The following is a 25,587-nucleotide window of genomic DNA, read 5'->3' as shown; positions in this document are numbered from 1 at the left end:
CAAATATACGAGGAGAGACCTAAATTTGCATGTGGAAAAAAAAACATCTAAATTTGCAGCAATATTATTATTTTTTTAATTCTTCTTATTTTGATTATTAAATCGAACAAGAAGTGGGAGTTGTTTCTAAACGCTCAAAGTCTAATTAGGTGTTGGAAGACTAATCACTTCTCCATAGCAATTCACAATGACATGTATACTAAATAACCCATGCTGCAAAAACATTTTGCACCAAGGGCTTCTTCTTGTCTTGAAAGTTTAGTAGGAAGAATAGAAATGAAATCACACAACAGGTATATATATATATATAATCTTCACATATAGTAGAAAATAAAAACAAAGAGAAGAATTAACTTGATGAGTCTTCTGAAATTTTATTACCTTATTCAAGTGACTAATTCTGCTATATGCTTTGATGAACTCTAACGTTCGTCAACCTAGTCATCCTCATCCACGAAGGCCACCAAATCCCGATTTAAAGGGTAGATAAGGATCTTAAGCCCATCATTTCCCATCATCTTTTGTTCTTCTTGAATTTGCCGGGCAGAATCTTCAGCAGAATGGTTACACCATCTCACTTGAATCATCTCTAGAGTAGGGATATCCCCTAAGCTAGATGGGATCTCCTCAAGCCACTGACAGTCATTCAACACCAACGTTTGAAGGTTGACAAAGTGATCATTACAAGTGTTCCATCGCTTAATAAATAGGCCTTGAAATTTCAGGAATCTTAGTTTGCGAAACTCCCCATCATTTGTGTCCCATGTTGGTCCTTCGAATGCCTTGTCTGATAATTTGAGAACCTCAAGGTTGGGTAACCTTCCAAGGACCGACATTTTTTCCCAAGGTAGACCAAAGTTTGATAAAGTGAGGCTTTTGAGATTTGGGGGAAACACAGACATATGCAGATCCAGATTCCATCTCAAGACATCATTAAATAACGTTAGGGTTTCAAGGTGAATTAGAAAGTGCAATGTAGGAAAACCACGATCATGGCATTTTAATTTTTTACGATTGGGAAACAATCCCAAGCGAGTGTTGCCTTCCGAAAGATCTAATTTGGCTGTGGTCTGTAGGTTATCCAATACAAATGAAGATCCATCCGGGGGTACATCAAGAATTTCGATAAGTCGCCTGGTATACACATGTCTCAACTTCACCATTCTCTTAATATCATACAGAACCAATGAACCTTTTGGTCCATCTATCATAATGGTTTCCAGGTTCCAGAGGTTCGACATTGATAGTTGAAAATGCTCATGGTCAACATGAAGTGCTAAATACCTCAAGTGAACCAACTTCTCTATTTCTTTCGAAAAACTGATGTATTTGGTGGACAATAAATTTAGCACCCTAAGACGTTTGAAGGCTTGACAAACAAATGAGACGTCCTTCACAGGCAAGTTATAAACCGAATGGCTAAAGGATAAGAAAGATCGGATGTGAAGCTCAAAACCCTTTAAAGAAGTATAATCAACAATGTTATCATAGATGCACATGCGACGTTGCTTATACGCAAAGGGATTTGAAGAAGATGAAGAAGAAGTCTGTTCATACCGGAGAACTATTGAAGGAAATTCAGTTCTTGAGCTTTTCTCAGGCATAAATCACACAAGAGATCATGAACACGACACACTTTGATATTACCATTGGACTTTCTCTTGGAAGCAATTACTAGACTTCTGTCAATTAGATCCATCAAGTAATCCTTTGCCACTTCCTCCAAACTTTTCTCATCATGTTGCTGTATGAATCCCTCGGCGACCCATAACCACATCAAATGCCACACAGGTATTTCATAGTCTTCTGGAAATGCGCCAAAATCAAGGAAGCATGGTTTCAAGTGATGAGGCAAGTGGTTGTAACTCAATGCCAGCGTGTTCATGTACTCCTTTGGGTCACTTACAATATATGAACTTACACATTCAGCAACTTGCCTCCACCAGTATTGTGTCTTCTCTTTCTTTGCAAGAAGTCTAGATATTACAACAATTGCAAGTGGTAGTCCTTGGCATTTTGTGGCAATTATCTTCCCCACTTCCAATAACTCTGCAGGGCAGCTTTCTTTCTGAAATGCCTTCTGTTCCAGTAGTTCCCAACTTTCATCTTCGGTCAAAAACCGTAAATTGTGAGGTTTGGCATTCAAAGACACAGCAACATCTACAATCCGACTGGTGAACATAATTCTACTTCCATTGTTATCATTTGGGAAATATATTTTCAAATTATCCCAAGCTAAAATATTCCATATATCATCAATAACAATGAGATATTTATTACCTTTTAGGCGTTTGTACAGCTCTTCACCCAACATTTCATCGTTCATTTGATTAATTTTGCCTGTAAGCTTAATCTCGTGTCAGAACCTGTGGGCCAAGAAACAATATTAGGTTAACAATTACTATTTTTTTTTATTAGGTACACTTTTATCTTTCTAGTATTCATTCTATTGGCCGCATGTACTTATTCAATCTAATAAATACCATGTGTTAGAATTCAGAAATTCTATAGTTCGTATTTTTAAGTAATATTCTCTTATTTATTACAAAATTATATGTATTATTTTTAAGTGAAAAAGGCCCGTAGGTGAATTTGTTTCTGAAAGTTTCATTTATTTTATTTTATTTTATTTTTATTTTTTTAATGTACCACTGAAAACATATCCAATACGTGGAGACGGGTGAGGCCTATACCGTCAAGAATTGGAGCACATGCCTATGATATGAACATCTTATTATTTTGATTTCAATTTGCCACGAATAGGTGGCCTCGTGCTGTCATTCGGGAGCTGTTTACACTCACCTACTCTTGCTCACCTTGGTTCTGCTCATGCGGGGCTTACGATACAACATATCCTCAAAGAGGCTTTCGAAGTGAAATACTAATAAAAATAATAATAATAATAATATAGTAAAAAGAAATCTAATTAGAGAAAAAAATATATAATATTAAAATTAATTCAATAAAAGTAAAGTTAATTAGGCAAGATATACTAATAATAATTATATAGTAGTAGAAAATACTGAAATTCAATAAAATGAAATATAATTAGAGAAGAAAATATATAATTTATTTTAAGAAATACATAACAACAATTTTTTTTATATCAAAATATACCAATAATATCCTAAACTAAGTATTCTACATACAAAATTATTTTGATATTTAATTTTTTTAATTGATTTTAAATTTTTATATAATAAATAATAATACAAAATTATTCTTATATATAATTTTTTTAACGACTGTAGGCTTGGTCACTTCATTCTATAAAATTTATCTTCGCTTATAAAACACTTCTTAAAGTCACTCTTCACTTAATAATCTATGTCTATGAAAACATCAATCTTATTTTACTATAAGTAAGCTTGATTTTTTAAGTCATTTGAGTAAAGCATCTTTAAGTGTTGAATTACACATATATTTATCTTTTTGAATGCAACATAATGTAATGTTGCCGTTTTTCATCATTTTCTATTTTTGGACTTTTCCGTTATTGGTAAGGGTATTTTTGTCCTTTCACGTTTTGCGTACCGGACATCGTGGGGTGTGTCGGGTGTGTCAGAGAGTTATTTGGAGCATTTCATTGAGTTCATGACTCTTGGAAATGCAAGGGTTGCCATTTCGGCATTTTTTTAATTTTTCAGACCGGACGGTCCCGTGTGGGACCCGCTATCGGAATTGTCGACAGTAAAATTTTAGTGAACTTTGGTTTTGATAAATGCACCCATTAAATATGGGCCTAATGTTTAATTAAGTTATTTAATTGGACAAAACTTAGTCCACTTAAATTATATAATTAGCCCAGCCCAGATGGTTAAATAAAAAAAATAATTATTCCTAATAAAATATATTTGGAATAATTATTTTTAAGGATAATTATCATAATATAACCGGCCCGGCCCGATTATAATTTTATCTTTATCAGGAGATGACACGTGTCATCATCTTATTAATTCAAGAAGCCTATAAATTGAAGCCTGGAGGAAGAAAGAAGGGGGCAAAATTCAGAATTCAGAAATCTAGAATTCCAGAGAAAAATACAAAAACTCTCATCCCCAACATCCAAATCCAAAAGCGAAGAATACCAAGCACATCAAATCGTGCAGTTCTTCATCAAATTCCACGGTGATTCACAACAAGCACATCCAAAGACGTGCCGTTCTTCATCAAATTCCACGGTGATTCAAGATCAAGCTCGTGCAGCCCTTGGATCCAACCAACCAAACAGGAGATCGAATCAGAGAACCTTACTCTATTCTTTGTAAAGATTATTACAGAGGATTGAACCCCAAGTTTTATAAATTAATAAAATATTATATTTTGCTCCATATTTTTGTTTCTATTGCAGACTTACAAAATTTGTGTATACAAATTTGTAGCACGCCCAGTGGGACATCCTTTGCCTCTCATCTCTTTCTCCTACCATCAAGTTTCTTTTCTGTCAGATTCTATGACTCCCCCTAAGACTCTAACAGACAAGAAAGCCCAAAAGAACATCGCTATTGCAAAGGTCGAAGCCAAACACACCATGAAAAGTGGTACGAAGGCCAAATTAAGTGATGGAAATACCTTGGTGGGCCCTGTGACACGTAGCAAGTCCCAGACAATGGCTTCATCCAAACATCAGCAAGACTTGGTGAAAACCAATCTTACAAAGCCGGCGAACGTGCAAACTCAACATGTCAAGAACCTTGACGTTGTTCCAGAGGAGATTCAGCCACCAGATTTACCTCATTTCGTCTATGATGCTCATTTTAGTGTCAGTTCACCCCCAGAGTCACCACGTCAGACTTCGGAGCAACAATCACTTCAAGGAATGTTGACTCTCAAGGCCTATCATACTCAGATGTGGTCACTGCTATGATGACTGGAGCTGCCACGATGGAGGAACATCTAGCAACTATGTCTCGTGCCATTAAGAACCTCACAAAGACTGTTGAAGAGAAGGACTTGCAAATCGCTACACTGATGAACAAATTGGAAGTTCAGACCTTCGGTGAATCACCAGTACAATCTAGGCATCATACAGCTTCCACAGCACCGCCAACTGGGAATCGTACAACTTTCACACCACCATTGTCTGGGAATCCTACATCTTCCACAGTAATGCCGACGGAGAATCCTAATTCTACCACACCAGGTACTCACATGAAGGACCCCAAATAGACGACGGTGACAGAACAGGCGGCTAGTCAAAACCAAGCGCTAGTGACAGAACAGGTAGCTAGTCAAACCAATCATGCTTCTTCAGTCTCTTCATTATCTGTCGAACAATTGCAAGATATGATAACGAATACAATCCGAGCCCAATACGGAGGCGTCTCACTAAGTACTCTCATGTACTCAAAGCCCTATATAAAGAGAATCGACAGTATGAGGACGCATGTAGGATACCAACCTCCGAAGATTTAGCAATTTGACGGAAAAGGCAACCCCAAGCAACACATTGCCCATTTTGTTGAGACTTGCAACAATGCCGGAACTGATGGGGACTTACTAGTTAAACAATTTGTCCGCTCCCTTAAAGGAAACGCGTTAGAGTGGTACACCGACCTAAAGTCAGAATCAATTGATAGTTAGGACCAAATGGAACGAGAATTCTTGAACAGGTTCTATAGTACTCGTCGTACTGTTGGTATGATAGAATTGACAAACATAAAACAATGAAAGGATGAGCCTGTAATTGACTACATTAATCGGTGGTGAGCACTCAGTCTTGACTACAAGGATCGATTGTCAGAAATCTCTGCTGTAGAGATGTGTATGCAGGGAATGCATTGGGGCCTTCTCTACATTCTTCAAGGTATAAAACCTTGCACATTTGAAGAATTGGCTACGCGTGCCTATGACACAGAAATCAGTATGAAATCCCATGACAACAAAGGTCTCGTGGCTATAGAACCACTCAAGGATAAGAAAGACTGGAAGAAGAGCGACAAGTCATCAAAGAACACTGCTAAAGAATCTATGACTATCTCAACTACCCCAGTCAAAATATCTGTTAAAGATAACAAGAAAGATGATAAAAAGTCTCGCCAGTTTCAAGAGAGGGAAAGACAGCGTCCTACACTAAAGGAATTAGAGAAGAAGGAATACCCATTTCCCAATGTTCCTGGCATATTGGAATGCTTACTCGAAAGTAAAATTATAGAACTCCCTAAAAGAAAGCGCCCTCAAGAGATGGGATGTGTCAACGACCCAAAATACTGCAAATATCATCGTATTATCAGTCATCTAATTGAGAAGTATTTTATCTTCAAGGAGGTGGTGATGAATCTGGCAAAACAAGGAAAAATCTTGTTGGACACAGACGAAGTTGTAACTTCAAATCATACTACTACTACTTTGATAACCTCTGTCGTATGGAGTGCTCGTTCTTAACCTTCAAATTCTAAGGTATATTGCACAACCATCCAGTTTGGCTCATTGGAACCAATCCCCATCTATCTTGCCTAAGGGAGTGTACCAGACATTTCAACATTTGGAAGGGTCTTTCCTCAAGATGATGAAGAAGGATGGACTCTGGTGACAAGAAAGAAACCACGGAAGCAACGAGCTGACATTTTTCAGACTAGTTATTCTAACAGGGGGCAAAGGAAGAAGAAACCTCAATATTGCCATAAACAGTCAGGTCATAACAGAAAATGGGTCAAGAAGACACAATCATCCAAACACGCCTCTATGAGCAAAGGGCTCCAAAAGCTTATTACTTTGCAAGAGTTCTTTCCAAAAGGATATCTAGATGACGAAGTTGTGACAGCTTATATGGTTTCAACTGAGAAAACGAGCCCTGATGATGAGAATAGCGAGGATCAAGATGAAGCCCAAACTATAGAGAACCATAAAAAGGATGCAGCCATCATTGAAAGGTCTGATGAAGATGAAGTAGTAGGAGGTACGCTTGATTCATGTTATGCACCAATTGTTTTCACTAACGAGGATCTTCAGTTGGGTTCAAAGCCGTATAATTATCCTCTTTTCATTTCCGGTTACATAAAAGAACAAAAAGTTACTCGAATGCTTGTTGATGGTAGATCAACGGTGAATCTCATGCCAAAATTTATGATGAAAAATCTCAGCATCATAGTTGACGAGTTATCTCATAGCCGTCTTATTATTCAAGGTTTTAACCAAGGAAGACAGAGAGATAATGAAATGATTCGGGCAAACCTAACTATTAGCAAGCTCCAAGCTGAAACCTTATTCCACGTTATTGATGCAAAGACGTCCTATAATTTGTTGTTGGGAAGGCCTTGGATACATAGTAATGGTGTCATTCCATCGACTCTTCATCAGTGCTTCAAATTCTACAAGAATGGCGTACAAACGATTGTGGAGAACCATAAACCATTTATAGAAGCAGAATCTCATTTTGCCAATGCCAAGTTCTATATCAATCTTGATACACCTTCAGAAATGCCCATCCCAAGCCATCCATCTACACAAGAGATTCAATCTATAAAAACAAAAAAAGTATTAAGTGATCCATTAGATGTTTCAGTGACAAACATTGTAAAGGTAGCTAAAACGTGAGGGGTCTCGATAAAAGCACATCAGACGAAACCCATTTTAAAGTATGTTCCAAAATCTCAACGACAAGATGGGCAGTCACCTGTCATCAAGATAATTAAAACCAAGGAATTTAAATTGAAGATGTCACAAACCAAGGAAAAAGAAGATATGCAAAAGATTAAAGGAGAGTTAACTCTTCCTCTCACTAAGATTCAAAACTCTTCGCCATCCAAGTCTCCATTAAAAGGGTTTATGCGGCCTTCTCAATCTCTGGTCGGATATAGATCACTTCCAAAACAAAGGACTGATGAAGGATTCGATCCTACGGCATACCAACTCTTGGCTAAGTCAGGGTATGATTTTACTAATCCTGTAAACCTTGGAAAACTTAATTCTGAGGCCACCGGTGAGAAAGTGCATGGCCTCAATGATATACAGAAGAAGTTGAAAGATCAAGGGCATAAAATCATTCCACCCAAGTCTGGTATCGGTTTCGTAGCTTCTGAGCCACTTCAAATTCAAATCACAAAAAGGGATAAGAAGTTAAACACCTTATACATTGGGTATGAAGAAGTTGAGAATGAACAAGTTCATCAGACTATACATCAAAGATCGGTCTTCGACCGTATAGGAACTCCATGTAATTGAATATCTATATTCAACAGGTTGTCTAGCCAAAAATCAAATGTCTCAAGTTCTCATGTCCGTAGTTTGCCTTGTGCCTCTATTTTTAACAGAATGAGCTTTCGTGACCAAGGAACAAAATCTCCACAACCTCACTCTCGAAAGTTAATATTTTCATGAATTGGTACTACCAATGATGTACCACTAAGAAGCAGCAATAGTGGAAAATCAAAGAAATCTAACATTGATGTGGTGAATAATAGTGAAGTTTAGAGCCTAATGCCCTCATGAATGAAACGTAAGACAAAGATAGATGTCACTAATGATGTTATACTAAAAGCTCGAAGGCGAACCATTGTTTTCACTAATCAATCAGAAGACGTGGATAGAGCAGAAGACACTGGCGAATCATCTTGTGTTACTTCGTACCACATCACTGTTGAAGAAGAACCTGACTCTAAACAACTAGATGACATTGAGAAAGCTCCACCAACACTAGAAGACGGGAGGCAGGCTACCGTTGATAACCTCAAAGAAATCAACTTAGGGACTAATAATCAACCCAGACCAATTTTCGTTAGTGCATTCCTAAGCCCCTCAGAAGGAAATGATTACTTTTAATTGTTGTCTAAGTACAAGGATGTCTTTGCTTGGACATACAAAGAGATGCCTGGTCTTGATCTTAAAATTGTAGTGCACAATCTCGCTGTTAAACATGGGACACGTCCGATTAAGCAGTCTCAATGTTTCTTTGTCCAGAGCTAGTTCCGAGGATAGAGGAAGAACTCAACAAATTGATTAAAGTAGGGTTCATTTGTGAGGTCAAATATCCAACATGGATTTCGAGCATTGTTCCAGTGAAGAAGAAAAATGGACATATTTGAATTTGTGTGAACTTTCGTGATTTGAATAAGGCATGCCTAAAAGATGATTTTCCTCTTCCCATCCCCGAGCTCACTGTAGATGCAACCACGGGGCATGAAGCTCTCTCGTTTATGGATTGTTACTCCAGGTACAATCAGATAAAAATGACTTCGAAAGATGAGGAGCTTACTACTTTTCGCACTCCTAAAGGTATATATTGCTACAAAGCTATGCCTTTCGGACTCAAAAATACTGGAGCAACATACCAACGTGCCATGCAAATGATCTTTGATGACATACTCCATAAGATTGTTGAATGTTATGTTAATGACTTAGTGGTAAAGATGAAAGAGTGAAAAAATCATTTACAGGATTTACATACAGTTTTTAATCACTTCCAAAAATATCAGCTCAAAATGAATCCCCTTAAATGTGTATTTGGTGTGACTTTAGGGAAATTCCTAGGATACGTCGTACGTCATCGTGGTATTAAGATTGATCCTATTAAAGTTGAGACCATTCAAAAGATGCCGCCACCAAAGAATTTACATGGGCTTCGAAGTTTACAAGGTCAACTTGCGTTCATTCGTCGGTTCATCTCAAATTTAGTTGGTCGTTGTTAGTCTTTTAACCGACTCCTAAAGAAAGATGTTCTATTTAATTGGGACCAATCATGCCAAAATGCTTTTGACAGCATCGAAAAGTACCTTCTTAATTCTCTGGTATTGGGAGCACCTATACCTGGAAACCCGTTCATACTTTACATTGTTGCGCAAGAAGAATCGCTGGGTGCCTTACTTGCTCAGAATAATGAAGAACATAAAGAGAAGGTATTGTATTACTTAAGTCGCAGACTCACCCCGACGGAGCGAAATTATCCTCTAAGAAATTGAGGCACTATTTCTTGGCTTATACGATACATCTTGTTGCAAGAGCTGATCCTCTCAAATGTGTCATGCCTAAACTGGTCCTTTCCGGACGCATGGTGAGGTAGTCAATTTTGTTCAACGAATTTAAAATTGTTTATGTGCCACGAAAAGCAGTGAAAGGACAAGTCCTAGCAGATTTCTTAGCTGACCATCCTATTTTAGCCGATTAGGAAATTTCTAAAACTTTTCCTGATGAAGAAGTCTTCCTTGTGGACATCCTCCCTCCATGGATGATGTTTTTCGATAGGGCAGCATGATCAGACGGGGCCGGAGCAGGCATAGTTTTTGTTTCTCCACAAAGACATGTTATTCTATACTTTTTTGCACTCTCTGAAAACTGCTCAAATAATGTAGCTGAATATCAAGCCCTGATCATCGACCTTCAAATGGCAAATGAGATGAAGATCACGAATCTCGAAATATATGGAGACTCTAAGTTAGTGATTAACCAACTTCTTAAAGAATATGAGGTTAAGAAAGATAATCTGGTGTTGTACCATCCTTATGCCTCTCATTTGTTGGAACGATTTGATAGCGTCATGCTAAAACACATTCCGAGGAAAGAAAATCGGATAACTGATGTTTTGCCAAATTTAGCTACAACATTGGCATTAATTGATGAGGACCTGACGATGACCACTTGATATACGCCAAAATAATGTAGTGAATGTGCAGTTCAAGAAAAGGCTTTTAGGTCAAATTTAAATTTATAACAACCACTACTACTAACGTAGCAAGAGTGAGTAGGGATTGTCCCAAGGGATTATACATGTTGGAATTTAACTTTGACTCTAATGTATCACAAGAATGCAAAGAGATTTAATGAGGTCATAAAACTATGTCAATTAATCAAAATGCAATTAAAATAAAACTAAGTTGAGATAGGGAATTTAAGAGATATGAAAAGAGGTCTTAGGGTGTTGGAATCACCACTAAGCTCATATAATTAACCACTTGCTTTTCATTAATGGGGAATACATTGTTGTGAACAAAATGCGACTACCAATTGCAATATTAAGCATGGACCATCTAATTTATGTATGAATTGTCTACCTAAACTAAGTGTAGCACAACCCATCAATTTTAAGTATGACCATCTAAGTAGCAACAATTGTAGCACACATCAATCTAGAGAATCATGGAATTTGCAATAATAAGCCATGGAATATCTAAGCAAGCATAGATTGTCTACCTACCTATAAGCATGAATTAAATTATAGAACAACCCATCAAGCATAAGTATAAACCATCAAATTAATTGACAAACCCATTAAATGAAAACTTATGCTTAGCCATCACTAAATCCTTAATTAATCACACATAGACATGCAACCAACATAGAAAATCTAGTGTAAAGATTAATTCTCAAATAATCACACATAAGACAACATGTAATCAAATAGAAAATCAATAGAAAAAATTAATCCATATGAATCATATAAGAAATAATTCCTAATTTTATCACACATAGGCATGTAAATAAATTAGAGAATTAATAGGAAGAATTAAACCATAGAAATAATAGAAATACACCAAGATTCATTAAATTCACAAGGCTAGAACACTAATCACAACAATATATATAAATCCCCAAAAATAGAAATACAAGGGTTTAGATTACACAAGACTTAGGGCTCATCCAAGCCCTAAGTATAGATCTAGCCAATTATGGAGGAGGTGGATGTGGTCATGGAATCAAGCTCCAAATATGGCTCCATCTTCTTCTTCTTCTTCTATGAAGCTCTAGAGATGGAGAGAGAGTGGATCTAGAGATGGGTTTTGAGATGTGCCTCCACTTCTCTCTTTTCTTCTAACCCTAATCTCTAACTTTTCTAGAGAAAGAAATTAAAATTATAATGTAAAAATAAAATGATAAAAAGCTCCTTTACAAATGGGTCACTTCCCTTTATATAGAAGGTCATTTTCTTAGTTATTAAGTCAGGAATATAGACCCAAAAATATCTAATCCCGTACTATATGATAGGGGGACTTTTGGGCGCGCACAGAATAAGACAGCTCGCTGCCAGCAAAAGTTTGATTAATCCAACTTTGATTTTTGATCGATCCAACTTTTCTCAGAAAGTTGGATGGATCCAACTTGGCAGATTTTCAGCATTAGCCTTTTTTTGCTCCAAATCATCCTCTTTTTGCTCCGGATCATCACTAAGACTTAGTTTGACTCCAAAAAGGCCTTAAGAAACCAATTTTAGCCCATTTTAACATTATTGACCTGAAATAGACAAAAACACAAATAAGTACTAAAACGGGAAAATAAGATAGATAAATGTCCTAGAATACTCAAGCTTAAGGGGTTTAAAAGTGTATTTTTCAGCACTCATCACACCCCCAAACTTAAATTTTGATAGTCCCTAGCAATGAACTACGAAGTAAAGAAATGAAATGAACAACTAAATAACTATAACTAGAAAGCAATAAATGGATAACGCCACTTTCATAGGGAACATGATTGCACTTAGTACATGCAACAAGCCTTTCAAACCCCTAGGTCACTCCTAGTGGACGAGTGAAGTCTCGTGTGGGTTTCCATATATGATACCTACAAACATTAAGCTCATTCTTTCTACAGAGGCACCAATATTGCAAACAAGCATTGGGAGAAAACTACCTCAAGTATACAATTTTTCAAACATTTCTAAGCAATCTCCCAAAATCTCAACATCGAGCAAGCAAATATGGTCCTCCGCACATCAAGAAAACGATCATGCAAATCAAAACAACTCTAGAATCCTTTTGAGTGGACCGGCATCAAATGTGTTGCTATCTTAGCCAACTAAAGAATTAATCACATCCTTACCCTCAAATTAGCACACAAATCTAGTACCGATCATCAAGACAAAAAGTGGACCTTTTATTAAAACTTTATTGTTCTAGGTGCGCTTATTCTTTTCACTCGATTTTTGTTTTGTTTTGTTTTTGTTTTTTTTTTTTTTTTTTTTTAATAGGATCAAAGATGGAAGCATGGTGCAATGTAGTAATCTATTAAGCTTTCTAGCGATTCATGAGGTCGAGCATTAGGTCAATGACTCCCAAACCAGATGGCTTTAGGGCACTAGGTGTTCAAACACCCCTACGGACTTACAAGCTCAAATCAACTAGGTTACAAATCAGGACAACCTGGATCTAATCATTTCCCACTTCTCACCTTTTTGGGAGAAGTTCTCACTTTTTTTATTACTTTTCAAATTTTTTTTTTTTTTATTTTTTTATTTTTTATTTTTATAGCAAGTTCAATTATTAACATAGAGTTACCTTTCGGCGTGAGAAATTCAGTACTTGATGAGGCTAGAATCCCGGTTACTTAGTGAAAAGGGGTTGTTATCCACCTTTATCAAGAATGAAAGCTTTCAATGTATTACTAGTCCAATTGGGATATAACCAATTCAATAATCAACAAAGCATGTACCCCACAAATGAATACTAGTGTGCGCCTGTGCTAATGTAGAATTCTAAAGTGAATCTCAAAACAATCACAAAATCAAGATGATGTAGACCACAAGTACAAGCAAGATATCAATCTTGCAAAAAATTTACTCCTAAATGGCATTCATAAGGCATACAAGGAGTATTGGACTCTCAAGTCAAGTAATTTTTAAATTTTAAGCAATATGGTCCTCAAAAAATCAAAGTCATGGCTAACATCAATCACAATTCTCAATCATGCATTTAAAGTTCAACTTTAAGTAGAATGCAACAAAGACACCTTACCCCAAACTTAAACCGCACATTGTCCTCAATGTGCAATGAGAACAATGGAAAAGATGGAAAGAGTATACCATGGTGGCAAAGACATGAAGCCCGGCAATGATCCAATTCGAAAGACGTCTCCCCCAAACTTGGAATCAACAACCTACTTGAATAACCACACTAGCAAACTTACATCAAATATCAAATGGGATAAGATAAGTAAATCAAACGTTCTAAGGCAATATAGCACAAGATAAAAAGGAGATATGGGATCAAGCCCTAATTAAAGCATGAAAGCATCAATACACACAAGGGCACAATGGTGAAACTTTTTTTTTTCTTTTTTCTTTTTATGAAAGTAAGAATATACAAAATGCAAAAAAAATAAAGAAAGTAAAATGTAATGGAAGAATATGTATAATGCAAGAAATGAAAAACAATATGTACAATGCAAGTATATACAAAATTTTCTTACTTTTTGTTTTTCATTTTTTATAACATAATAAGTATGTACACACACACAAAAATAAAACAAATAAACATGCAAGAAATGAAAATACAAGGAAATAAAGAATTCAAAGAAATAATAATAATAATAATAATAATTATTTTTTTTTGGAAAAAGAAAATGAAAAATAAAAATAGAAAAAAGAAAAAGTCAAAGGGGCAAAGCTGTGATCGATCTATGCTCGCACGATGGGATAGAGAGTAAGAAATTTGCAGTGCTTCGAAAATTTTTCTAAGTATGGAATCTCGATCGATCCAACAATGAAGTTGGATCGATCGAAGAACTTTAGATCGATCTAGGAATGTTTTCGATAGATCTGATAGAGAGCTGAAATATGCAGGTTGATGCAGGCTCAAAATTTTTCTGAGTGTTAAAACTACAGATCGATCGAACTTGATGTTTGGATCGATCGAAGGTCTTCTGATCGATCTAACTGAGAACTGAGATCTGAAGATTTTCTTGGATCGATGAGACAGAGAGTGATTTGGATGCAGGTTTGCTGCAGGAATGAAGTTCGATCGATCGAACTCTCATTTGAGATCAATCGAACTTATGCAAAATGCTCAATTTTCAATATGAAAGTGCAGAAAACCCTATGCTAAGCCCAAATGATGGTAACAAAAATAGAGATTGAAAAATGGATAGAAGAATGTACACAAGAATGAAAAATAAAAATAAATAATAGAAAGAAATGGGAGAGGAATAGAGTTGAAAACTCTATGAATACTAGTGTTCAACGTCTCTAGCAAGATGTTGGGTCAACTCACTAATCAAATGAATCAAAAACCAGATATAAAACATCCTTATTGATCCTCTTTTCACTTTTCTCATTTAATGTCCCATTTACAACAATAAAATCTCCTCCAAAAGAATGACTTGAAAAGAAATAAAAGAGATGATATTGTTCCTTTCATCCACTGTCTTGAAAACAAAATCAATCATGGTTAGTGATGGGATACATGTCGTCGCACCATACGTTTAAGAGTGTGTATTAAGGCGAGGGCCAAGAGTTTTACATTTGTAGAAGCCACTACTACCTTTCACTATAAATATAGCTAGGGCGAGTAGGGATCGTCCCAAGGGATTATGGGGATTGAGCAATGTCGGAGTTGATTGTGGAATCGTTATTAGGGCTAGTAGGTCGAGTGATCAAACAATTGGTTGGTTGGTTGATTAAAGAGTAACTAAATTAAACTAAGTAATAACAAAAGAGTGCAATTAAGAGTAAGTAAGAGAGAGAAGAGTCTTGGGGTTTAGAGATCACCACCAAGCAATGCATTTCTATATTATTGACAAGTGAATAATGAGGGCAATTAGGATGTTGAAATGTTGGTGTTTGTGTGTATTTGGTTGATTCAATAAGCAAGGATGACCAGTTAAGCATGTATTGTCTAAACATCATGTGAAAGGTACAATATATCTAAGTTATGAAGCATATATTGTCTAAACAACATGTGAAAGGTACAATAAATCAAAATAAGTTATTAATCCTTTTATTAAGCTCACAATCCAATTACAACACAAGGATAGAGACATATGCTAATTACATTCACAAGCTTGGATCATCAAACAACAAGCATAGATTATCCTCCCATTTAACACTACACTACAACTACACTACTAGCATGAAAATAAACAAGGGGAGAGGCACAATCCATCAAGAGGTAAGCATGAACCATCAAGAGAATCACAAAAGCATTCTTTTAAGCACAATTTTTTGACAATCTCTAAATCTATAGCATCAATACACATAGACATGCATCAATAACACAAAATCTAGAGATAAACACATGAACATCTATTCTAGCATACATAGACATATGAATAGAATGAAATGACCAATTGGAAGCATTAAACCACATAAATCATTGAATAAACAAGATCTATATATATCAAAGTGTCAAAACATCAATTACAACACTAATCCCTCAATAATACACAAGATTAAGATATAGAAAGCATGCTTGGGGCTAACTCTAGCCCCAAGAGGATGTCTAGCCACTCATGGTGATGATACTCCAACCCTCAAGGGCTAACTCCATGGAAGAGGTTTGCTCCTTATTAATGAAGATCTCCAATAGTGTCTCTAGCGTCCTCCTCCTCTAAAACTTCCTCTCCAATAGATGATATCAAAAATAATGTTGGCTCCCTTTTGAAAAAGCAATCCTTATCCTTATATAGGTAGGTCAAAATGACACCCAAAATGAGCTGGGGTCGTGCATACAATATTCCCTAATGATTGGATAAAGGACAACTTTCAATGGGATGGAATTTTAACTTTTTCGCATTAGAGGAAGTGAGATCGATCGAAAGTAAGTGAGATCGATCGAACTTAGGCTAGATCGATCCAACTGGCTGAGCTTTTGGAAAAAGACAAATCCGAGATATTTATGGGAGATATTTACAGGAAAAGGAAAAAAATGGTTGGTGGGTGGTATAGTTGTGGATAGGATCAATAATTTGGATAAGGACAAAGGTGTTCGATCGATCGAAGAATGATGTTGGATCGATCGAACTTTTGGACTTAAGTGCTTTGGGTCAAGGCTTGGATCTATCTTGAAGTGCTGAGATCGATCAATGTTCGATTAATCGAACCTTGGACTTGGATCGATCGAACTTACTACTTTGCTTCATTTTGCTTCTTTCTTCCTCCACTTTGCTCCTTTCTTTGTTCAATCCCAGAATTGCTTCAATTAAGCTCTTATTTAACTGAGTTAGCTTATTTTCGGGATAAGTGCCTGAAAATGGAAATAATACGAAATCAATCTAAAACGGTTAAGTAAGAAAGATAAATGTACTAGAATGCCTAAGCTTAAGAGGTTTAAATACGCACTTTTCAGTGCTCATCACACCTCCAAACTTAAATATTGCTAGTCCCTAGCAATGAACTAGAAAGTAAAGGAATGAAATGAACAACTATACAACTATAACTAGAAAGCAATAAATGGATAACACCACTTTCGTAGGGAACACGATTGCACTTAGCACATGCAACAAGCCTTTTAAACCCCTAGGTTACCCCTAGTGGATAAGTGAAGTCTCGTGAGGGTTTCCAGAAATGGTACCCACAAACATTAAGCTCATTTTTGCCAAAAGAGGTACCAATATTGCAAATAAGCATTGGGAGAAAACTACCTCAAGTATGCAATTTTTCAACCCTTTCCAAGCAATCTCTCAAAATTTCAACATCAAGCAAGCAAGTATGGTCCTCCACACATCAAGAAAATGATCATGCAAATCAAAACAACTCTAGAATCCTTTTTGAGTGGACCAGAATCAAATATGTTGCTATCTTAGCCAACTAAAGAATTAATCACATCCTTACCCTCAAACTAGCACACAAATCTAGTACCGATCATCAAGACAAAAAGTGGACCTTTTATTAAAGCTTTATTCATCTAGGTGCGCTTATTCTTTTTACTCGATTTATTTATTTATTTTTTGAATAGGATCAAAGATGGAAGTATAGTGCAATGTGTTGATCTATTAAGCTTTCTAGCGATTCATGAGGTTGAGCGTTAGGTCAATGACTCCCAAACCAGACGGCTTTAGGGCATCGGGCATTCAAATACCCCTACGGACTTACAAGCTCAAATCAACTAGGCTACAAATCAAGACAACAACCATCTAATCATTTCCCACTTCTCACCTTTTGGGAGAAGTCCTCACTTTTTATTGCTTTTGCTTTTGCATTTTTTTTTTTTTTTTGTAAGCAAGTTCAATTATTAACCTAGAGTTTGGGCCTTCACCTTTCGGCGCGAGAAGTTCAGTGCTTGATGAGGCTAGAATCCCGGCTACTTAGTGAAAATGGGTTGTTATCCACCTTTATCAAGAATGAAAGCTTTCAATGCACTACTAGCTCAATTGGGATATAACCAATTCAATAATCAACAAAGCATGTACCCCACAAATGAATGCTAGTGTGCACCTGTGCTAGTGTAGAAGACTAGAGTGAATCTCGAAACAATCACAAAATTAGGATGATGTGGACCACAAGTGCAAGCAAGATATCAATCTTTTGAAAAATTTACTCCTAAATGGCATTCATAAGGCATACAAGGAGTATTGGACTCTCAAGTCAAGTAATTTTTAAATTTTAAGCAATATAGTCCTCAGAAGATCAAAATCATAGCTAGGTATGGACCAATCATAGAAATATCCCTCAAATACATGAGTCATGCTAAAAGTTTGAATTTAAAACTATCACTATAGAGCACCATTCCCCCCAAACTTAAATTACACAATGTCCTCAATGTGCAAAGAGAACAAATGAAAGAGTATACCAGTGCAACTAAGCAAGAATGATTGGGACTGAAGTATCCGAAGTGGGTGGCATGGCCCCCCCCCCCCCCCAAACTTGGGATAAACTGTGGTCCTGAAAATTGACACTTGGATAAACTTATCAAATAACAAAATGGGATAATCAGTGCACAGTGAACATGCAAGTGTAAATGGGATACATAGAAAATGAAATGAGAGAGGTATAAGGGTGGTTCTGAAAATTAGGTAGCACTCTCTCACTGAAGTCACAGTGATGCACCTGATGGAGTCTAACATACAGATATAAGAATACAATCAGATGACGTCCATAACAAAAATAGATATATAAAACAGAGAAAGTGCAGGTACAACAAAATTATCAAAGCCGACAGACCGGCTGTAAAAATAATACAGTGACAATAATAAAGTATCAAAAGGAGAGAGGGATCATAAGATAGAAAAGAGTGGGAGCTCAGGAAGATGAGGTAGGACGGGCAGGTCTGGCTCCACAGATGTCTCTAGATAAATCTCTGAACATGGTCGCGACATCCATGCAGAAGCTAGCAAAATCAGCTCGATGGGCAATAAGATCAGCTCTATGGGCAGTAAGATCAGCTCGGATAACAGCAACAACATCCTCAAGCGTCTGCAGACGCACTCTGAAGCCGGGGGTCAAGTCTGGTATGGAGGAGTCAGAAGACAACTCCTGGGTCTGCTCCTGCTCGTGGATAGGTGACCCGGCTGGAGAATGCTGAACTGCATCATCCGCTGAGTGTTCTAAGTCAATGTCTATATCAATGTCATCATACTCGACAGCTGGATCGACTGGTGCATCGTCCGCTGTGGGAGCTGCTGTTGCTGTCTCTGCTGGTGCTGGGGCTGCCTGTGCTGCTGCCTCCTCCTCTAACTCTAGCTCTGCAGCGGCCAGTACGGCATGGGTCTGCAGGCGAGTGATAATAGCTCTGTAGCTCGTGTCCCAGTCCTTCTTGAGGAAGTGACAGGAACCTTTCTCAGGGTCCTCCTGCGGGTGGATGGGATAGCGCTGGTCTGTGAGAATCTGGGTGATGAGGTGGCTGAATGGAAGAGACTTGGACCTTCTGGGCGCCTCCTTGCTGACGTACTCATCGTAGAGCTTCCTCATCACGCTCCAGATAAGTACAGGAATAGACACCCAGTGGCCAGTATAGAAGGCGTACAGGGCTTCTAGATAGTCGCCCCGCCTTTGAATCTTGTGTCTGGCCATGTATATGTTCCAGAAGAGCACGAAATCGATGAACCAAATGTCGTCTAGAAGATATGTGCGGGTGGCAAAAATCTCGCCACCGGCATGGTGACCTGTGAGAAAAACCGCCATATCGGCATAAGAAGGCCTGTGGAGCCTGGGATATGTCTCCTGTAGCTCGAGCGGGCATCGATGTGGACAGTGAGTCGAACGGGCTAGAGTATCCACTGTAATGGTGATCTCATGGCCATCGATAAAGGTGATGAGCTCGGCTGTAGTGCGTGGCGACGGTCGGAGGTTTTGGTAGAACAACTGTACCAGTCACGGGTAGATCGGCTCTGTGACTGGGGTAAGAATAGTTGAGAGGCCCCTCTGAATGATGTCCTGGTAGGCAGATCGAGTCAGCACCGATTTGGAGAAGAATGCGATGTCGAATGCTGACTCGTGGTCGATAGTCATGTGTGCATATCGAGGCGCGAGTCTGTCGCGCTGTAAAGGAACTGGCTGAACAGGTGGAGCCGGTTGAGCTGGCTGCAGAGTGCCTCTATGTGGTGGAGATAGTGATGTAGTGAAGGCTGGACGAGCTGGCGACTGGGGTGGAGTAGGGTGCAATGGCTCCTCTGTATGGGAGGGCTGTGCAGTCTCCTCTGTCGGCTGTTGGACTCTCCTCTGTGTGTGCTCTGGGCGAGGATCCCGGACATGAGATGGACCGGCCCCGTCGTCAAGTCTGCGTCTGGTGCTGTGATGGTGTCTACGTGCTACAGTCTTGATGCGAGCCATAGTCTGCAAATAGAATTTCAAGAGTTAGTGCCAGCATATATAGAATATAAGGCACAATATAGAAACATGTATGTCAAATAAGATAGACAAAACAAGATATTGCATGATTCTATGCAAGTGGCAGAATATGAAACATGCCAAACAATGTGAGTATGAAATGCATCCAATGTGGAATATCACAGGCATTGGGCATATATAAGGTAGCATGAACATAAGATAAGATAAATGGAGTGTGTATATGAGATTTGTGAAATTCGATTGATCAGAAAAAAAAAATGAGATCGATCACAAAAGTTGGATTGATCGAAGGTTTAGTTGGATCGATCGCAAATATTCGATCGATCATAAATTTGTTTGATTCATTGAACAGTGCGACGATGAAACCTAACAGTCACAGATATGTGACTTTTGAAGAACGGGGCCCACACGAATGAGTTCGTGGGCCCTCCAACAACACAATTGAATCCTAATTCCATCCCAAACATGGCCCAACATCTAAATCTAACCAAAATCCCCAAAACATATACACATATATATATAAACAAAGACATGGATGCTCAAGCTTGGAGAATGGCAGATTTAACATGAAAGCAACACGATTATGACATTTAGAAACAACTATTGATGCATGATAGGTCTAATCCATGGAGGGTGTGTTGGAACTTACCTCAAGAGAATGAGAGAATGGAGAACGAGCTTGTGAAGAACTGAGATGAAGAAGATGAAGATGGACTGAGATTCAAGGTGCTTGGATCTCGCCGTAGTGGTGGCCTGAGCTAGGGGAGATGATTTGCAGTAGAAAGGAATGAGAGGCTAGGGTTTGATATGTTGAGATCGATCCAAATGATTGATCTCAAGACCCTTGGATCTTTTTTTAAAAAACATTTCCCGACTAGTTCGATCGATCGAAGATGAGTTGTGATCGATTGAACTTTGATGAACTCCTTTCAAAGTATTTTTGGATTTTTGGTTTTTTTGAAATTTGCAAAAATAAAATTAAAAATTGGAAAATAAAGTAAAACAAAATATTTTTGATTTGCTTTGAAAATATTTTTTTTTTAATTTTTATTATTATTATTTTTAATTTTATTATTATTATTATTATTATTATTAGTTTTTTTATTTAAAAAAAATTTAAAAACTAAATAAATTAAAATATTTTTGAATTTTTTTGAAAACTTGCTGAAAATTAAAACAAAATAAAATGAGAGAGAAAATAGAATAAAATGAAAATATTTTTGGATTTTTGAAAAGTTGAAAAGTCAAACTAAAGTTAAAACAATGAAATGAAGATTTGTGATCGATCGAAACAAGAGTTCGATCAATCATACAGAGAGCAAAAATATGTAGGTTTTTGCTGGCTCAAAATTTTTCTAAGTGTTGAGTCCTGAGATCGATCGAACTTGGAAGTTGGATCAATCGAAGGTCTCTGGATCGATCTAAGAATGAGTTTGAATGATGGGATAGAGAGCTGATTTTGGATGCAGGTGGATGCAGGTCAAAATTTTTTCTAAGTGTTGAGTGTAATCCACAGTTCGATCGATCGAACTCCAATGTGAGATTGATCGAACTTTGCCAAATGCTCAATTATGGCATAAAAGCTTATGCAATCCTCACCAAAGTTCCTTGAAATGCATATGAACTAAAAACAAGTATCTAGACTTCGCAAGAAATGAAATGAAAGATAAAAATGGGAGAGAAATAGGGTTTTGACACCCTACGAATGCTTTTGCTAGTCTTAACGTCTCTAGCAAGACATTGGGCTCTTTTAGCCCAGATCAAAGATCTTATAATGCATCCCCTCCTTGTTGGGGTGATGAATATCTTGAGCCCCACCCAACAAATTGTTCTTGGAAGAACTTATTGGATCAAACTCAAAAGAAGTTTTGATCCTTTGTCTATATAATTACAACCTTTGGGCTTCCATGCCCTTTCAAAACAAGAGTTTGAAAAAAGACTTTTAGAATGTAAGGTTGAAGATGAAGCTTTAGAAACCCTTGAGTCACATAAAAACTCATTTCCTTTACTATTAAATTCATGACATTTTTCCACAACATTGACCTCTCTTTCATACTTGTCAAATGAATTGGGTGTTGGATTGAAGATGTGCAATTTCACCTTCATGTGGCCAAAAGAGATCTTCATTATCCCCGTCCTACAATTGATGTTGGCATTTGCGATTGCCAAGAAAGGACGGCCAAGGATAATGGGTATTTGGCTCTTAGGATTGGAAACCGGTTCCGTGTCTATGACAACGAAATCAACGGGAAAGAAGAATTTATCAATCTTAATCAAAACATCTCCAATGACACCTCTAGGCTTTTTAATGAATCGGTCGGCAAGTTGCAAAACTACCGACGTCGGTTTCAATTCACCTAAGCCTAGTTTGATATAAACCGAGTAAGGAAGAAGGTTAACACTTGCTCCTAAGTCAAGAAGCGCCCGATTAATGATATGTTCACCAATGATGCATGATGTAGTGGGTGAACCGTGGTCCTTAAACTTTGGAAGAGTGTTATGTTGCAAAATTGAGCTTACTTGCTCGGTCAAAATCACTTTTTTTGGTGCTTGGCTTTTGTTCTTTCGCTTTTAGGTGCAAAGATCTTTTAAAAACTTGACATAAGCCAGTATTTGCTTGATTGCATCCAAAAGTGGGAGATTAACTTTTACTTGCCTAAACATTTCCAAAATCTCATTGGTCTTGACTTTTTGCTTTTCTTTTGAAATGGACCCTTTCAAGGCGTCCGGAAATGGAGCTCTTGGCTCGAAAACATTTTGAGGATTTTCTTTTGAACTCTCTTCAACACAAGAAGTTTTCAAATTAGGTTTCAATCACTTTTCAACAAAATTTTCTCAACATCATTTTTCAAATCTTTCTTCAATGGATCATTTTCAAGATCGCTTTTTAAATCACATTTTTCAGCTTTCTCATTTATAAGATAATGCACATGCAATGAATGAGGAATAGAATGTGAAACGGGACGGGTGACAACTTATGGTTGCACTGGTTCACTCTCTCCATTGGTCATTTCTACTTGATCGTCCACAACTCTACCACTCCGTAAGGTGGTCACCGCATTAACATGTTCTATGGTACACCCCTCCGATGAGGATTGGGTTTCCACAACACATTGTTGCTTAGGCAGGGCATTAATAGGCATCTTTCCCTTCTCTCTAGCATTAAGAGTGCTAGCTATTTGCCCTACTTGGGTTTCTAGCTTTGTAATAGATTGAGAGTGAGAATGAAGCAATTGTGTGTTAGCCTCTAAAGTGCCTAAAGCATTTAAAACTTTCTCTTCAAAAGCGGGACTTCGAGAATTACCTTGGGAATATGATTGGTTGGGAAAATGAGAATTAGCAAATTAATTCCCTTGTGATTGATAAGGTCTATAACCTTGGGATCCTTGGTTTTGAAGTGGAGGTGGAATGTATTTTACTTGGAAACCGCCTTGGGAAGGGTTTAAGCCTTCTCCTTGGTTTTTCTAAGAGAAATTTGGATGATTCCTTCAACTTGGATTATAATGAGTACCATAAGGATTGTTCCCTTGGTTCACAAAAGTTGCATTGACTTGCTCATTAGGTTCACTTTGCACTTGTCCATGAGGACAATGAGAAGTAGAATGAAGAACACTAGAACAAGTCACACATGTTTCATTTGATGCACGATAAGAATGGTTAGGGAAGGAAGTTACTTGGTTCACCAAGTTTTGGTTAATCAAAAATTGATCAAACCTTTGAGACAAAGACTTCATTTCGGCGGCTATTTCATTAGAATTGTCAACTTGAAGTAAGCCAACACTCTTCCTACTTTGTGTATTTCTACCATTCTTTGATGACAATATTCTATGTAATGAATTCTCACTCATGCTTTCATAGAAATACTATACGCCATCCTCATGCCTATCGATGTATGAGCCACCCATAGAAGCATCAACCATGCCCTTATAATTATCCGATAAACTTTCAAAGAAATATTGGATTAATTGCCATTTGGGCATGTCATGATGTGGACACTTCCTAAGTAATTCATTGAAGCGTTCCCATGCCTCATGAAATGTTTCTCCGTCCCCATGTGTAAATTCTCGAATTGAAGTTCTCATGGCATTGGTCTTAGAAACCGGATAGTACTTCTTCAAAACTCTTGTTGCATTTCTGCCCAAGAAGTGATTGAAAAAGGCCTAAGATTGTTAAACCAATACTTTGCCTTGTCTTTAAGGGTGAATGGAAAAAGTTTAAGCCTTAAGACTTCTTCCGGTATGTCCGTATATTTTACGGTAGAACAAACTTCAAGAAACTTATCAAAATGCTTATAGGGTTCTTCACTTGGAAGTCCATGAAAGTTAGGAAGCATTTGAATGGTTTGTACTTTAATTTCATAATGGTGTGCTCGAAATGGTGGCAATTGAATGCATGTGGGTGCATTATATTCATTTGGTATATAATGGTCTCTCAAAGCAAGTGGTGGGTTAGCAACTTGAGGTGCAACATGAACACCTTGGTTATGAATTCTTTGATTAATGACGGGAGGTTATGGAGCATACATTGGCCTTGGCATTCCATACGGAACTTGGACTTGTTGTTGTGGTGGTTGGATGAATGGCCTTGGTATGCCTAATGGTACTTGCATGTTTTCATTGTGCACATTGGGATGAAGGATACCTTGTTGGTCTATGTGACCAATGTCCTCAATATGGTCATCATTATGGTCATCCATTGAGAGATTGGCTCTATTCGAACTTCCTCTTCCCCTAGAATTTCTAACGATAGATTCAAGATGCAAATCAAGAGGGGCAAGAGTTGGTCTCAATGAATAACGCCCATGCATGCACAATACAAAACATAAAAAACACAAAGAATAACAAACACTATGCCTTCATAACAATGCAATGAAACTCCCTCCACAAACACTTAACCCATATTCCTATGCTTTAACAAAGATGATGCAAAGAACAATAAAATAGCCTCTACACGGGCCGACGATTTAACTAAGGAATTGAGTAAAGAAAGTCTCACAAAGGTCCTTTAGCACTTCAACTCCAAATTTTAAAGCTTAGCTTAGCAAATTTTTTTTTATAAGTTTTTAGCATTTTTCTTTTCTTTCCTTGCTTGAATTGAATGCTCAATGGCTTCTTTGCTTGCTTCCTCTCCAACAATGCACCTAGTGAAGTAAGAGCAACACA

At 37.5% G+C, this 25,587-nt stretch overlaps 1 protein-coding gene and 1 pseudogene across 1 annotated transcript; one reads left to right on the top strand and one right to left on the bottom strand.

The window, feature by feature from the left end:
- Window positions 1-437: 437 nt before the first annotated feature.
- LOC132296484 (putative late blight resistance protein homolog R1B-17) lies at window positions 438-2,314 on the bottom strand. Its single transcript, XM_059794685.1, has 2 exons — window positions 1,648-2,314; window positions 438-1,564 (listed from the first exon to the last, which is right to left on the bottom strand). The coding sequence occupies exons 1-2, from the start codon at window positions 2,312-2,314 to the stop codon at window positions 438-440; spliced, it is 1,794 nt and encodes a 597-aa protein (XP_059650668.1).
- Window positions 2,315-24,403: 22,089 nt separating this feature from the next.
- Window positions 24,404-24,502, top strand: LOC132297941 (small nucleolar RNA R71; annotated as a pseudogene).
- The last annotated feature ends 1,085 nt before the right edge of the window (window positions 24,503-25,587 follow it).

Source organism: Cornus florida, unplaced genomic scaffold (genome assembly GCF_030987335.1).
Source record: "Cornus florida cultivar Cherokee Brave unplaced genomic scaffold, ASM3098733v1 CherokeeBrave_3.0.0_Hap2_Chr02, whole genome shotgun sequence".
NCBI lineage: Eukaryota > Viridiplantae > Streptophyta > Magnoliopsida > Cornales > Cornaceae > Cornus > Cornus florida.
The sequence above is the reverse complement of the archived record's forward strand: the minus strand, read 5'-3'. Positions and strand labels throughout refer to the sequence as shown.